At 36.1% G+C, this 16,826-nt stretch overlaps 1 protein-coding gene across 1 annotated transcript in view; it reads left to right on the top strand.

Moving 5' to 3' along the window:
* Nucleotides 1-16,406, top strand: part of LOC128663384 (semaphorin-4B) — a 100,422-nt gene extending 84,016 nt beyond the window's left edge. The window contains exons 9-14 of the mRNA XM_053717690.1: nt 4,863-5,013; nt 6,046-6,256; nt 8,053-8,168; nt 10,275-10,441; nt 10,555-10,646; nt 11,328-16,406. Coding sequence (XP_053573665.1) covers nt 4,863-5,013; nt 6,046-6,256; nt 8,053-8,168; nt 10,275-10,441; nt 10,555-10,646; nt 11,328-12,112 — 1,522 coding nt within the window. The 3' untranslated portion in view covers nt 12,113-16,406. The remainder of the gene's footprint in view (nt 1-4,862; nt 5,014-6,045; nt 6,257-8,052; nt 8,169-10,274; nt 10,442-10,554; nt 10,647-11,327) is intronic.
* The last annotated feature ends 420 nt before the right edge of the window (nt 16,407-16,826 follow it).

The raw sequence follows: 16,826 nt of genomic DNA on the forward strand, positions 1-16,826 counted from the left end.
TTAGAGGAAAATTAGAGATTCCGATAGTAAGGGTTATGTCCCATCTCCTCTACTCAGGTTTCCCTCCCTCATAAGTCTGATGAGGAGGATACGTCGGTAGCTTCTGAGGGTGAAATCTCAGATTCGGACAGTATAATTCCTTCATCTGATGCTGAAGTAGTAACCTTCAGGTTTAAGCTTGAACACCTTCGTGCATTGTTAAAGGAGGTTTTGGCTACTTTGGACGACTGAGATACTACTGTCATTGTCAACCCTAAGAAGTCTAGTAAATTTAATAAATACTATGATGTTCCTTCCTCTGTGAAAGTGTTTCCTGTTCCAGACCGTGCTACAGAGATTATTTCACAGGAATGGGAGAGATAAGGGATACCTTTTTCCCTGTCTCCCCATCACTGACTCCATTAAAGATTCATGGCACACGATGCCTAAAGTAGAAGGGGCCATTTCTGCTCTGGCTAAGAGAGCTACGATCCCTATAGAGGATAGCTGCTCTTTTAAGGATCCAATGGACAAAAAGCTGGAGGCTTATTTGAAGAAGATGTATGTTCATCAAGGCCTTCAATGACAACCTGCAGTTTGTATTGCCACTGTGTCAAGTGCGGCATCTTATTGGTACGATGCCTTGTCTGATTCCCTTCAGGTCGAGACTCCTTTGGAGGAGATCCAAGACAGGATTAAGGCTCTCAAACTAGCTTATTTCTGATGCTACTATGCAAGATATCTGGCTTTGCTGTGCTAGCCCGCAGAGCGATGTGGCTAAAATTTTGGTCAGCTGATGTTACTTCCAAGTCCAAGCTTCTGGCGCTTCCTTACAAGGGTAAGACCTTTTTTGGACCTTGTCTTGTAGAAATCATTTCTGATATTACTGTTGAAGAAGGGTCTTTTCTACCACAGGACAAGAAGAATACACATAAAGGTCGTCAGAGTAATTTTTGTTCCTTTTGTAACTTGAAAGAAAAGTCTTCCTCTCCCTCTTCCAAGCAGAAACAGTCCAAGTCTTCTTGGAAACCTTAATCTGTCTTGGAACATGGGAAAGCAATCAAAGAAACCCGCAGCTGAGTCTAAATCAGCTTGAAGGTTTGCCCCCGATCCGGGATTGGATCAAGTGGGGGGTAGGCTTTCTCTGTTTTATCAATCATGGATACAAGATGTCCCAGATCCCTGGGCTGTGGACATAGTATCTCAGGGTTACAAAATAAAATTCAAAACTTTTCCTCCTCTGGGCAGGTTCCACCTCTCAAGATTATCTGCAGACCAGATAAAAAGATAGGCATTCTTGAATTGCATTCGGGTCCTTTCTTCTCTGGGAGTGATAGTTCCAGTTCCTGTAAGGGAACAGGGTCTAGGATTCTATTCAAATCTGTTTGTGGTTTAAAAAAAAAAGGGGAACTTTTCGTCCAATTCTAGACCTAAAGTGTCTCAACAAGTTTTTCAGGATACTGTCCTTCAAAATGGAAACCATTCGTTCCATTCTTCCCTTGGTCCAAGAGGGTCAGTTCATGACGACCATAGACTTGAAGGATGCGTATATTCATGTTCCCATCCACAGGGACCATCAAAAGCTCCTGAGATTTGCATTTCTAGACAAACACTTTCAGTTTGTGGCTCTTCCGTTTGGCCTTGTCACAGCTCCCAGAATTTTCTCAAAGGTTCTGGGGGCTCTCTTGGCAGTGATCAGGTCTCGGGAATGGAAGTGGCGCACTACCTGGATGACATATTGGTTCAGGCGTCATCTTTACTATCATACAGAGATCTTGTTGTCTTTTCTACAATCCCACGGATGGAAAGTGAATCTGGAAAAGAGTTCCCTTGTTCCAGCTACAAGGGTAGTTTTCTTAGGGACCATAATAGATTCCCTATCTATGAAAATATTTCTGACGGAGGTCAGGAAATCCAAAATTCTTTCCTCTTGCGTTTCTCTGCAGTCTACTGATCGGTCATCAGTGGCTCAGTGTATGGAGGTAATTGGTCTGATGGTTTTCGTCTTGCAGAAGAATTCTCTGAGTCCCTTCTCAGTCTTCTTCGATCACATGAATGGAAGATAAACCTGAAAAAGAGTTCTCTTATCTCAAGTACCAGGGTGGAATTCCTGGGTACTTTAATAGACTCCATATCCATAAGGATATTTATAACAGACAAGAGACTTTGCAAGCTAACTTCGGCATGTCTTGCCCTCCGGACCTCCTTGAGTCCCTCTGTGGCTCAGTGTATGGAGGTGATTGGTCTCATGGTGTCCTGCATGGACATTATTCCTTTTGCCAGGTTCCGTCTCAGACCTTTACAACTGTGCATGCTGAGGCAGTGGAACGGCAATCATTCAGATCTGTCTCAACAGATTGTATTAGACAGCCGGTCTCTTGGTGGCTCTTTTCAGATCATCTGTCCCAAGGGACATGCTTCTTATGACCATCCTGGGAGATTGTGACTACGGACGCAAGCCTATCAGGGTGGGGATCTGTTTGGGGTGCCAGGAAGGCACAGGGGTTGTGGACTCAGGAGGAGAATGGCAGTGTTTTCCCAACAGTAAGGAATGAAGCCGTGGACTCTCCTTATCTTAGGAAGGAAAACATAATTTATACTTACTAGATAAATTCCTTTCCTTCCGGATAGGGAGAGTTTACGGCCCCCGCCTGCTTTTTCTTATCTATGGGCGGTCCCCTATTATTTATTTTATTCTTTTGGCACCATTTATACCCTAATGTTTCTCACACTTTTCCTTATTCCCTCAGCAGAATGACTGGGGTAATTAGGAAGTGGGAGGGATATTTAAGCCTTTGGCTGTGGTGTCTTTGCCTCCTCCTGGTGGCCAGGTGGTGTATTTCCCAACAGTAAGAAATGAAGCCGTGGACTCTCCCTATCTGGAAGGAAAGGAATTTATCTAGTAAGCATAAATTTACTTTTTCCTTCTCTGTTTGCTTAGAGAACTCCTAATGTCCTGCTGTGTTTTTAGCTTTTTTTCATTTTTTTTTTTTTTAAATATTTTTATCTTATCCTACAGCTGAATAATTGTAGATCAAAACAATGTATTATATTTTGGGCAAAGAACAGTTTAGATTAACATAAAAAAAACATTTTAAAGGGACAGTAAACACCTTGTAATTACAAGATTATTTTTGTTGTCTTGTGGTAAACTAATATATTTGGAATATATTATCAGCTTAATAGCTGCAGTTGTTTCAGAGGAGCCAATCCGGTCTTATTATTACAGTAGACAAGCGTAGCCGTGATCATCATTTGCGCAAACTCAGCATATGCTTGTAAAGCCTACCCTGTGTATTATAAATTCTCAAAATTTGAACACTCTTAATTTTCAGACTTTTATAACAGGCAGAGGGGACAAAATAAATAATAAAAGTATTCTGCGATTTTTTTTTTTTTGCTACATATAATATAATGATAGTGCTTCTACTAATATTTTTTTTCATAAAGCCTGGGACATTGCTGGTGGTTTGAGTGTGATTTCGCTCTAGTACCCTCTGGGATATTGTAAAGGGACAGTCTAGTCAAAAAATAAACTTTCATGATTCAGATAGGGTATGCAATTTTAAACAACTTTCCAATTCACTTTTATCATCAAATTTACTTTTTTTGTCTTGGTATTCTTAGTTGAAAGTTAAATCTAGGTAGGCTCATATTCTAATTTCTAAGCCCTTGAAGGCCGCCTCTTATCTCAATGCATTTGACAGTTTTTCACAACTATAGGGCGCTAGTTTGTGTGTGCCATATAGATAACATTGTGCTCACGCCTGCAAAGTTACTTATGAAAGGGCACTGATTGGCTAAAATGCAAGTCTGTCAAAAGAAGTGAAATAAGGGTGCAATCTGCAGAGGCTTAGATACAAGGTAATCACACTGGTAAAAAGTATATTAATATAACCGCATTGGTTATGCAAAACTGGGAAATCGCTAATAAAGGGATTATATATCTTTTTAAACAATAAAAATTCTGGAGTGGACTGTCCCTTTAAATTTACTTCATATGCAAATGTACTTCCCTGAAGATTTTGCTTCATTCTATTGGTATCCTTTGTTGAAGGAGCATAAATGCACTAAAGCAAACTAGCATCAACGAATACCAAGAGAACTAAGCAAATTGGATAACAGAAGTAAATTGGAAAGGTTTTTAAAATGATATGCTCTATACGAATAATTAAAGAAAAAAAAATTGGGTTTCATGTCCCTTTAAGACTCTTTCCTTACATCAGATTAGATCCTTTTTTTTTTTTCTTTCTTTCCAGCCAGGAGCTTTTCACTGGTCCGACAAAAATGCTTTTCCACAATATTTACATTTTTATCGTACAAGCAAAATGAGTCCATTATAATATTGCAGTGCTGTCTAGTCACAGTATAAGATAGCGTGACACGAGTCTGTTCTCCAGACTGTGGATAAGCATTTTCACTCTGTGAAAGGAATTTCAGAGATCGAAGTGTAAAAAGTCTCCTACTTTGTCATCACTAAACCTCAAAGATAAAGAAGTTCACATTTAATCAGTCTGCTCCATAGATGATATCAGGGTAGTGCATGTGTGCCTGTGTGTATTTCTAGTGACACTTTATTGCAATAATTTAGCCAAACCACTTTTATCTAGGACAGATGGCGACCAGAACAATAAATTTAGATGTAACCTGTAAAATAAATGCAGTTAGGTATAAATAAAATGCTATTGTGCATTCAGTTTGCATTGCGCACGTTGAGGGTGATGTACAGCTGCTTAACCATGGAAACCTATTTAATAAAGTAAATGACGCACAGTTCTTGTGCTGATGTTCCTTCCAGGTGACGTTTAAAAGTATATTATATTGGCTAGAGTACCTACTTTGTCACTTGTTACCTATCATATATATGTTTTTTCCTTGTCTAGGAACAGAGGAAGTTCAGGAAGCTCTGCTGTCTGTGCATTCTCCATGCAGGATGTTGAGAACGCTTTCAGCGGCCTATACAGGGAAGTGAACCGTGAGACACAGCACTGGTACACATACACGCACTCCGTTCCTGAGCCACGGCCTGGAAGTGTGAGTAAAGAAATTGTACTGAGCATTTAGCCTTGGAGTGATCACTGAATTTTTTTGGGGGTTTGAACCACCTAAATTGTGAAATGTATTCAGTGTGTCTGAAAATTGCCTTCCATACCACACAGTATGCAGTGCTGTTATCTTCTAGGGATAGTGAAGTTTGTTTTACAAGCTTTATTAATTCTTTTGAGGTTCCAAGGAATAACATTGAAGAACATGTTTCAAGATCTTTCAAATCATTTGACAGTGGAGTAATTGATTCCTGTTTGTTATAGAAGAATCTGACTTGCATTTGTCAATTTTGTTTGTGTTTTAATATTGCCCTCTAGTGGCTAGTAGAATTATACTGCAAGTTAAAGGGACACTGAACCCAAAAATTTTCTTTTGCGATTCAGATAGAGCATGCAATTTTAAGCAATTTTCTAATTTACAAAAATTTTCTTCATTCTCTTTCTATTTTTATTTGAAATAGAAGGCATCTAAGCAACGGAACCAGACAATTTTTTGTTCAGAACTCTGGACAGCACGTGTTTATTGGTGGGTGAATTTATCCACCAATCAGCAAGAACAACCCAGGTTGTTCACCAAAAAGGGTCCGGAATCTAAATTTGATAATAAGAGTAAATTAGAAAGTTATTTAAAATTGCATGCTCTATTTGAATCACAAAAGAAAAAATTTGGGTTTAGTGTCCCTTTTAAACATTCATGTTTATTTAGACAAACTGAAACAAAACCAATAACTTTTATATATTTTAGAATGGGGATTTATATACTTATGTGATATAACTTTATTTGGCTTCAGATATATATATATATATATATATATATATATATATATATTTTTTTAATTAAAATAAATATATATATATATATATATATATTTATATATATATATATATATATATATATATATATATATATATATATATATATATATATATATATATATTAATATAAACTTGCTTTCTTATTGTACTTAGAAGTGTGGTTGTCTGTGCATCTGATTTTTTTTTTGTGTGTGTATTCCAACAGTGCATTACTAATAATGTAAGGCAAATGAAAATCAATTCCTCACTCCAAATGCCTGACCGAGTGTTGAACTTTGTCAAGGACCATTTCCTGATGGACAGTGAGATCCGCAGCAAGCCCTTACTCCTGCAGGCGCAGATGCGCTACCAGCAGATTAGTGTGCAGCGGGTCAGGGGCCTGAGGAAGACTTATGATGTCCTTTTCTTGGGAACTGGTAAGAAACCAGCAAAATTAAGTGACAAATAAACTATTGTGGCAGAAGTATAATATTCCTTGCTCATAAGGACCATTTAATACTGAAGAGTTTCGTAATCCACAAATGCACAATAAAAAGACAAATCAAGAGCCCAAGAAAATGTCAAATTATCAGTAGATTTTTTTTAGGACAAATTTTGCTTCTATTGCCTTGCCCCCTGTATCATGTGACAACCACCAACCAATTACAGGCTCATATACATATACAGGTGGCCCTCGGTTTTATGCCGGTTCAATTTGCGCCATTTCAGAATAACAACAAGTCATGTGACTGCTATTGAAAAGCTTTGGAAAACAAAGTGCACTAATTAAAATAGCCAGTAGGAGAAGCTGTCCGCTTGTTTTGCAGCAAAGTTATGCAACTTAACAGCCTGAAATTGATCTGTGTACACAGAGCAGACATTAGCTATCGAGCAACAAGTTTTAGCAGCCACTTCCCTATTATCTTCCACTCCAGCTGCTTGAGGTGAGGGTGCCTAACTGCTTAATCACTGCAGATTGAAATGCATAGAATAGGTGCAGACCCAATATTATCTAACATGCTAACAATGCAGAGAACTGATTGCAGAAAAATGCAAGTAAAAAAACGTTTTTGTTTATTAAACTTAGTTTGATGGTGATGCAGTCTGTTGTGTGATTATTTAAATAGGTGCTGTTAGCAAATGTTTTTGTTCATTAAACTTAGTTTGATGATGATACAATCTATATTATTAGGTTTATAATGCTGTTTAGCATTTAAAGTCTTCATTTCAAAGCTTTAAAAATAATGTATTAGGTGTTACTTATGACAATTTTGAGAGGGGCCTGGAACCTAACCCCCCTCACTTCCCATTGACTTACATTATAAACTGGGTTTCAATTTACAACCATTCCTCCTGGAACCTAACCCCGGCATAAACTGAGGGCTACTGTGAACTCTTGCACATGCTCAGTAACAGCTGGTGCCGCAGATATAGTGCATATAAAAATACAGCGTACAAAATGAAAATGAAAGTAAATTGGAAAACTCTAAAAATGTCTAGCTAAGGTGTATGAATATAATGTTTGTCACATACAGGCATGCACTGAAAAAGCGGATGTTTAAATTATTATGCTGTGCTTGAATCACGGGAAAAAATTTATAAAAACTATACAGAAAAGCTTTGTCCTTACATTACATGGCATGAAGAAATCACAAATCTGGACATTATTAATCCCTTTGGCTGCCAAAGAAAGATGCATCTACCTAGGGTTACAAACTTATTAACAAACTCTTTTTTTTATTTAAAACATGATAGGTTTTCTCTATCTTATGTTAAACTTTTTTTTTTTTTTTTTTTTTTTTTTTAAATAATAATAATAATTTAAAAAAAAAGGAAATTGATAGAGTTTAAGATCACAGTTCTCTTAACAGTATCACATAAAGCATGAGCATAATAATATTTGAGTACACTGTCACTAGTTAATTATGTTATTTATCTCTACTGCTGTGGCCAATTATCCACAGTTATAAACGAGCACATGTGATGATCAAGCAATCATTGCGTGGAATATTACAGGGTCAAGATTTTAGAAAAGCAGACAGGGGGATTCAATTTTACTTTTAGCTCTTTCTGACATGCAGAACATATATGCAAACAATTTGACAATTGTGGTTTAGAATTGGCCTAAACTTAGAAATGTGGAGATGTTATTGCTTGTTTTAGTGAATTCATTTCCCTCTCAAACATAAATGTGATGTTGGTTTCAAGAATCTTATTTCATTTTAATCTGCAGATGATGGCCGAATGCACAAAGCTGTCAGTGTCAATGAAAAGGTTCATATTATTGAGGAAATTAAGCTCTTCCAGAACCAGCAACCAGTACAGGAGCTACTGCTTGATCATAACAAGGTAATGGGAAACATCAAATGGTTGGCTGACTTACTGGACATCTTTATTAGGGCAATATGGCCAACATTAAAGAGTTTAACAGTTTTTACTGAAAACCATGTACAAATAAAGTTTTAATATTTTAAAAAAAATGCAATTTATTATCCTGTTCAGATGTGTTTATGAAAAGTTACTTGTAGTAGACACTTACAGTACTGGCAAGTAAGGGACATCAATATCTGCAGTTTACTTCCCCAGGGTTCTGCTAACCTAGAAAATTGCTTTATGTTAGAGACAGCACACAAATAATAATAAATGGCTGCAATAATGAAATGTACTAAAGCTTTAGAGCATTTTTTTTATTGTACTATTGCTTAAAGCCTTAACTGATTCAGATAAAGCTTTCAATTTAAAGGGACATTAAACTGCTAGGCACAACTACTCTAGAATGGTTACTACTACTCACCATATTATTGCATTTCATTGTATTCCTGCAGCTCTTTATAAATAATTTCTCCTGTTTTAATAGTGTAAATGTGCCAGATACTGCTCTTTGCATGGGGGCTGCCATATTGGGGCTTAGGTATTCTCACAACCTGTGACACAAGCAGTGCACAGTCACAGATCATTAATATTTTTCCTATTTTTTACAGTTGAATAATGTGCTTCAGGTTAGGGTGCATAATACAAAGCTACATTTTCTAGTGGCTGCATTGCTCTATAATAATGCTGAGTGATTTTCTTTAAATTTATTTTGTGTAAATGTAAAACTGTGTAAACAATGTAAAGCTCATGCTTTTGTATTATGCACCCTAAACTGAAGCACATTATAAATAGGAAATGTTACTGATCTGTGAGTGTGGACAGCTTCTGCCACAGTGTGTGAGAATACCTGAGCTCCAAGATGGCAGCCCCCAGTACAAAGAGGCAGTGCTTCAGTATCTTGCACCTTTAAGCTATTAAAACAGGAGAAATTATTTATGATGAGCTGCAGGAACAGGATGAAATGCAATAACATAGTGAGTAGTAACCCTTCTAGGGTAGTTGTGCCTAGCAGTTTAATTTCCCTTTAAAAAACAAAATTCCAATATATTTTCATTATCAAAACAGGAACATTCTTTTTATATGCACACTTTCTGAGTCTCCACCTCCCACTAAGCATGGCTGTCACATGATACAGGAGGAGGAAATTTGGATTAACTTTAAAATTTGCCAGAAAATATACTGCTCAATTCAAATGCAAAGTTAGTACTATTGCATTGTCTTTTTTGTTGTGTATTTCCCAGTTATTCAATTCTACGGTCCTTTAAAGGGACAGTCAACACCAGAATTTTTGTTGTTTAAAAAGATAGATAATCCCTTTATTACCCATTCCCCAGTTTTGCAAAACCAACACAGTTATATTAATACACTTTTTACTGCTGTGACTAGCTTGTATCTAAGCATCTCCTGACCGCCCCTAATCACATGACTTTTAGTTATTATCTATTGACTTGCATTTTAGCCAATTAGTGCAGTTTCTGCCACAACCCACGGGCGTGATCAAAATTCTATCTATATGGTTTACCTGAACTACTCTCCCCTGCTGTGAAAAGCAAATACAAAGCATGTGATTAGAGGCGGCCTTCAAGGGCTTAGAAATTATCATATGAGCCTTCCTAGGTTTAGCTTTCAACTAGAATACCAAGAGAACAAAGCAAAATTGTTGATAAAAGTAAATTGGAAAGTTGTTTAAAATTACATGCCCTATTTGAAAAATAAAAGTTTTTTCTGGCCTTGACTGTCCCTTTAAGTCAGCGCCTCTGAAGGGGTAATACACTGTTGATCTTGAGTTAAACACAGCAAATAAGTCAAACAATGTCTGTGTTCAGCACAATGCCGCTCTAGACTTTAACTTGTGTGTAAATTCCCTTTGTGGAACGGAAGATGAATAATGCATTGGTGCACATAGGCAAACCATTTGTAAAGTCTACCTCTTGTGTTTCTGATGGGATTGATCATACACATAACTCTTTTCACCAATAGCAGTTTACTGGCTGTAGTAACATATTGTGCTAGGCTAGTGTAACTGTTTACTTATTCACATTGTCTTCTATTTCCTAATGAGTATCCCTTTATTTGTCACAGGGTCTAATTTATGCCTCTTCGCACTCTGTGGTGGTTCAGGTTCCGGTGTCAAACTGCAGCATGTACAGAAGCTGTGAGGAGTGTGTCCTGTCCCGAGACCCTTACTGTGCTTGGAATAGGAGAGTCTGTCACAATGTCCGCCATCATATACATGACATGAACACTCAGTGAGTGATGTTCTTATTAACATTTGCATGCTGAAATGCATTACTATTGCACAAATTGCATTAAAAAAATATAAATATATATATTTATTTATTTATTTTTCTTCTGTTTTAAGGCACTGGGTTCAAGATATAGAAGGAGCAGATACAGAAAAACTATGTTCACAAATAAACTCAACCGTGCCCCATGGTAGAGTGAACAGAACTGGTACGTAATTTTTTAGCCCATTGTCCTTATCAATCTCAATAGCTAACAAATGAAATACATTTTATAATGGATGTTTTTAGTAGCATTTAAGGGTTAAAACATTTCATGGAAGTGTTCATGCTTCTGCCATCTTTAACATTTTTTAGATGAACTTGGGTATGATTCCATTCAGTTTGCACCAGTCCGCTTAAAGGACCATTATAGTGGAAACTTTTAATGCTCTAATTAATATTAGCATGTCATTTTAACACTAGCAACTTTCCATGTTGGCTAAATACATGGTTAAAGGGAAATTGACAGTCACAAAATCAGCAGCAGTAGTAGCGCAGCTGTGTCGTGCAAAGGCAGCTGCTGATTGGTTTGGCTGCAGATTTATATTATTTGTATAAAACTTTAATGCTGGAGGGTTGCCACTTGCCTGCTAATCTAATAAATGAATAATAATACTGTTAAATGATAATTGTAAGTTGGTTGAAGTGTGTATGAATCAGTGTTGCAATGCCCACCTGGTGATATATCAATCCTGAGCTTCAGAAGAATGGCTGGTTTTACTTGAGTAAAAAAATGAAGAACAGTGATTTAAATGCTTCTTTAATGTATAGCATGTTTCTTTGTTATTTAAATATATAAGTGGGTTGTTACTGTTTGATTTAAATTATGGATCTGATTTCTGCTTTGCAGAACCTGAGTGCCAGAAGATTTCCCTGGACTTTGACACAGTTACGTTACCCTGTAAACTTCTATCTAATTTGGCATCACGTTTGTGGATCCATGATGGGAAAGTAAATAACTCCTACTTTGTTTTGCAAACTGGTGACTTAATTCTTGTGAGGAGCCCGGATAGCTTGGGAACATATGAATGCTGGTCAGAGGAAAAGGGCTTCAGGAAGCTAATGGGCAGGTACTGTGTGGAGTCCAGCAACTATATAAAGACATCAACCCAGCGTACAGACACAGAAAGAACAGTTCCAAAAATAAATGATTTTGAGATTTTCCTAAACACTTCAAAATCTGTGTCTTCCTCTGAGAGCCATTCTGCAAAGCTGACTGGGAAGTCTTACTGGAACGAATTTCTGATTATGTCTACCCTATTTGGTTGTGTATTAGTCATCTTGGCTCTTTTCATCTTGTACAAACACAGAAAAGGGATGAAAACGTTCCTTAAGCCAGTAGAACATCCAGATAAGCAACCCAAAATGCTACGTAAAAATGGCAAACCTGCAGAAAGCCTGCCATTAAATGGGACAAGCGCTCCTGTTCCAGCAGCTGATCATAAAGGCTACCAAACTCTAAATGACAACTACATCATCAACACTCCTGTTCATGAGGCTTTAGTAGGTAATAACATCTTGTCAGAATCTGAGAAAAGGCCATTAAATATCAAGGACACTATAGTAGAGGTATCACCTGTTAGTCCAAGACCTAGGGTACGACTGGGCTCCGAGATAAGAGATTCTGTGGTATGAGAATCAGATAATTAAACTAAATAAACTATGTGAATACAGTTTGCAGGCCACAAAAGGTATCAGACTGTGAACTACAGAATGTGGGCTTTTGCAACAACGAAACAAGCTGGAAAACCTATATGTGTGCATGCTACTCAGATGATGACAGTGAATGTACATTGTCAAACCAGTCTTTGTACAGCTTCTTTGTGCAAACTGTAAAAAGGTGTGTTGTAATATGATGAAAAAGGTTATTCCTGCTGCAAGACGCACTCGGATCCATGAAACTCATTGTCTGTGGTAAGAAAAGGCGTGCAAGCCAGTCATGAAAGTAAATCTCATCCATTTCATCTTAGCAACAGGTACACCTCAATTCAACATTTTGGAGTATTCTTTTGTTTTTAAAAATACAGAACAACTACTAATGACCATGAGTTTGTTCTAATTCAAGACACTAAATGCAGAAAGTTCCACAGGCTGACAAAATGATGTTGACCTGTGTGTTGAAACGCGTTAAATGACCAATATGGGATCAGTGGAGTTGAGTCCGATTTACACAGATTTGTGATGAAAATTAAGGAAAAGGAGTTAATCTTAGAGAAGGCCAGATCACGCTTCATAGTAAATAATGGTCAGTAAGAAATGGGCGTTCAGGTACAAAACACAACTTAAAGTCCAGCACAATACTAGGGCAAGTCAAGTATAAGAACATGGAAGCCAGAATACCGTGAAGCTAAGAGAAAACAATGGTACTTCCATTCCGAACTATGTGAACAGTCTGAAAATATGATTAATAGCACACTTTTGGAGAACACAGTGAATCATATTTTGATTAAACAATTTATTTTTTTATAATATTGTGGTATTATTTTGTTATTTTTATGGACAATCACTGTAGTTTCATCTATTTTATGGCACAAATCAACTAGTTTTTTTTTTTTTTTTTTTTAAAACAATGTGAAAACAGGAATTGATGCTTGTATAACATTACAACCAGCTATACTCTGCCTACGTATGATAGACACAATAGGGTGTATGATTTATGAAGCAATTGCAAGTAATAAATGTATCGAGGATTTTTATTTTTGGACTTGTACATATAAAGGGATTTTGTTTGTATTTGTTTATTGTTTAGTTGTTTAAGGAAGTCTATATTTAAAATATCTTGTTAAATTTCTTTTCACCACTTACTTGTCTTTCAAAGAGATCTACAGTTGGAAAAAAAGTATAATTTAGTTTCATGCCTCGGACCCCTCTAGTGCCTTCATAGTACAGCAGCACAGTCACAATGTGACCACTTATCATTGCTCAATAAAGATGAATACTTTAACCAAATTATTAGACATAAGGTGCTTCTCAAATATTGCTCCCCATTGTAGTAGCTTAGATTGAAGATATAGATAATCATACACTAAAATAAGGCGTGTGAGAATCTTTCCTACATACTTTGCAGCAGACATACGTTAGGAGAAAAATGTGATGAACTGAAATATACATAGAGTCTTCTAGCAAGTAGATTTGCAATTTTTGTTTTGACAACTGCATTTTTTTATGATTAAAATAAGGAAATGCAGGTGATTTTTTTTGAAGGATAAAGAATTATTACTTGTCTCTCACTGTGGGCTTTATGAGCTAAAGTTCTTGGTTCTGGCCGGATGATCTTAGAAGTCTCGGCATTACTATAAGGTCCCTCAAATAATTTTACAACGGAAAATGTTACCTTGCGAACTGTTTACCAACCTATGCAGGGTTTTAGATGTGAAAGAGAGAAGCCTACATTAATATATAATGTCAGAAAGTAACCCCCAAAGATTTTGTGGATTCTCTTTCCATGCAGGCAAGTTTTTGTTCATCATGCCCGTATGTGTTTAGTGCCTGGAAATGGGTTAAACAAATAGTTAAATGGACATGCTACCCATAAGCTAAATCATTTTATAGTAATGCAGCATATCTGTAAAAAGGAAAAACAAAGACCATTGACTAGAAAATATCACAAACATCTCTATGTAAAGAAGGAAGATATTTTACCTCAAACGTTCTTCAGTAGCCACATTCCTTTCTTCAATTTAAAGAAGTTTACTATGAAATCTCACAAAATTATGCCCGAATTCTATGAGATCACAGTAAAGCAAAATGTAAACTTAAAGCTTCTGATGCAGGTTGTTTTTTGTTTAACGATGCAGAAAGTAAAAAGTAGCAGAATGGTAAATTATTAAAGAACAATTGATGGTGTTGATATTAAATCTAGAAAACCCATGTAACTTTCTTTTTTTTACACCGTTGCATTATGTATAAATTAACATGTCCCTTTAAAGTCTGCTCAGGAGCCACAATGCATTGCTATTACTAAGTTGGACATATTGCAGCTTTGTGTTTATGCCCTGCAGGGGTCAAACACATAAACAGCACATTTTATTACTACCTATGTTTTAAACATTAGATCATTTTATTATTGAGTTATGTCTATTTTACTGTATGAGGGCTGTAATGCATTTCATAGCAAAACTTCCTGAAAGCCAATGGCCTCTTAAACCTCATAGTCTTAAAAGTATTTGTTGGCAATAATTTTACTAGTTTAATTAAAACAGTATTTGCTGTCTCCGTCCCAATCTGAAGCACAATATGATAGTTTGACTAGTTATGTGTGAAGTGTTACTTACAGAATAGTGCTTAACACGTTACGTAGATATTCTTAAACTTTACTGCCATTTCTGACGTTTGAAGTTTTCAATATAAAAGTACTGAGCATTATGGCTTCTGGACTTGCACCTATAATGAGGAAAAATGCACAAATCTAAGATTTGGTCATTATCTTGACTAGAGGATATGGTTAACGGCAACTAAGTGGAACATAAAGTATAAAAAACAAAATGCCATTAACAGTTTGCATCAAAACCTATTAAACACTTCTTCCTGTGAAACCACAGCCACAAAATACATTCCTTTTCTTGAAAATCCTAATGCAACAGACATTGCATCTGTTGACTTAGCTACGTCTATGATTGTTAAAATCTCCAAGAGATTGCGAATCAAGGACACAATTGTCTAAATTTTCTATCATGCACTTTAAGAATAACCTTTAAATATTACAAGACTAGGGAGCTACAGTTCAAAAAAATGTGCAGCTCGTTTACAGTAAACTTTCAGCTAAACTTTACTATGATATCACAATTTTGCAATAAGAAATTAGTGTCAATCAAAGTCCCTTTCTGAGAGTTTTGTAAGAATGGATTAGGGTGCGACAAAGTTTAAGAGAATGTAAATATGTGCCTGAATCAAATGGTTAAAAATAAGTGTTTTAAACTAAGACACTAATTTGTTAGCCAAAAGCCCTACATTTTTAGTATTTAAAAACAAGATTTCTTTTAAAATGCATGATTGAACATTTGTGACTTCTGTCATTTTTGCTTTTTAAATACACTGTTTTAGCATTATTCAAATCAGTACAAATGTATTAAATATGTTTGGTACCTTTTTATAAAGCATTTGCTTAAATATATTACGTGAATATAAATGGTGCAAACACATACTTATTTGAGACACAGGTATGCTATGACCAGCGGTTGTGTAAATGTTAGCTGGATCAGAAGCAATCTGCCAAAGACCTTAAGATGCATTTTTCATGCATGCTGCATATCAGACAGGGAAAACTTTCCTATCCTGGTACAAGGTTAGTAGCAGAATCGCTCACTATAATTGGAACGTCAAAAAGTCATTTTAAGTATGACATCAACTAGCTAAATAATGTGCACCTTACTAGAATGCATGTTTGTAAATAATACTAGGATGTAAATAGCAACATTCTGCTTTTGTGCCAAACTAATCTGTGGTATGAGAGTCTCTTAAAAGGTTATGAAACCCAACATTTTTCTTTCATGGTTCAGATAGGGAATACAATTTCAAACAGCATTCCAATTTACTTATATTATTTAATTTGCTTCATTCTTTGCATATCCTTTGTTGAAGAAATAGCAATGCAAATAGGTGAGCCAAACACATGAGGCATCTATGTGCAGCCACCAATCAGCAGCTATTGAACCTATTTAGATATGCTTTTAAACAAAGGATATCAAGAGGATGAAGCAAATTAGATAATAGAAGTAAATTGGAAAGTTGTTTAAAATGTCATGCTTTCTAAATCATGAAATAAAAAAATTGGATTTCATGTCCCTTTTAACTGTGTTTTATGTCCCTTTTTTTTACATATCTTGTTCAGATATAATTAAGCTTTCTATGAGGTCTGTATTGTTATTTTAAATGTATGTATGTTTTTTTTAATGCACTTTATAATTTCTAATAAAACTTTTGAAAAATATTGATTTTGTTTGTGTTACATTCATGCATGTTTTATTCTAAATCAAAACAGGAAGGAGCTGACATGAAACAAGCACCTATTGCGTTTACGCCAGCGTTAATAGCAGAGATTATATGGTATATATTGTAATGAAAGAATCTGATCATTTCTTTCATAATGGTTTAGAGTCCACACATGTGGGATTACACTCTAGGAGAAGGCAAAGCAAAAACCTACATACCAGAACTTTAATCCCTCCTACTCTCCCAGAAAGCCTTAGTCATACTTATGGCCAACTAGAGGAGGAAGAACTAGAAAAGGAGGAAAGGACAAAGCGGGGAAATTAAATGCAAATGTCCTGCCTCCATCTGTACAGAATAATGACAGGACTCATGGACTCTCACCACCATGAAATAAATTAATTGATCAGGTAAGCATACA

The sequence above is a fragment of the Bombina bombina genome, chromosome 6 (assembly GCF_027579735.1).
Source record: "Bombina bombina isolate aBomBom1 chromosome 6, aBomBom1.pri, whole genome shotgun sequence".
In the NCBI taxonomy this organism is placed as follows: Eukaryota; Metazoa; Chordata; class Amphibia; order Anura; family Bombinatoridae; genus Bombina; species Bombina bombina.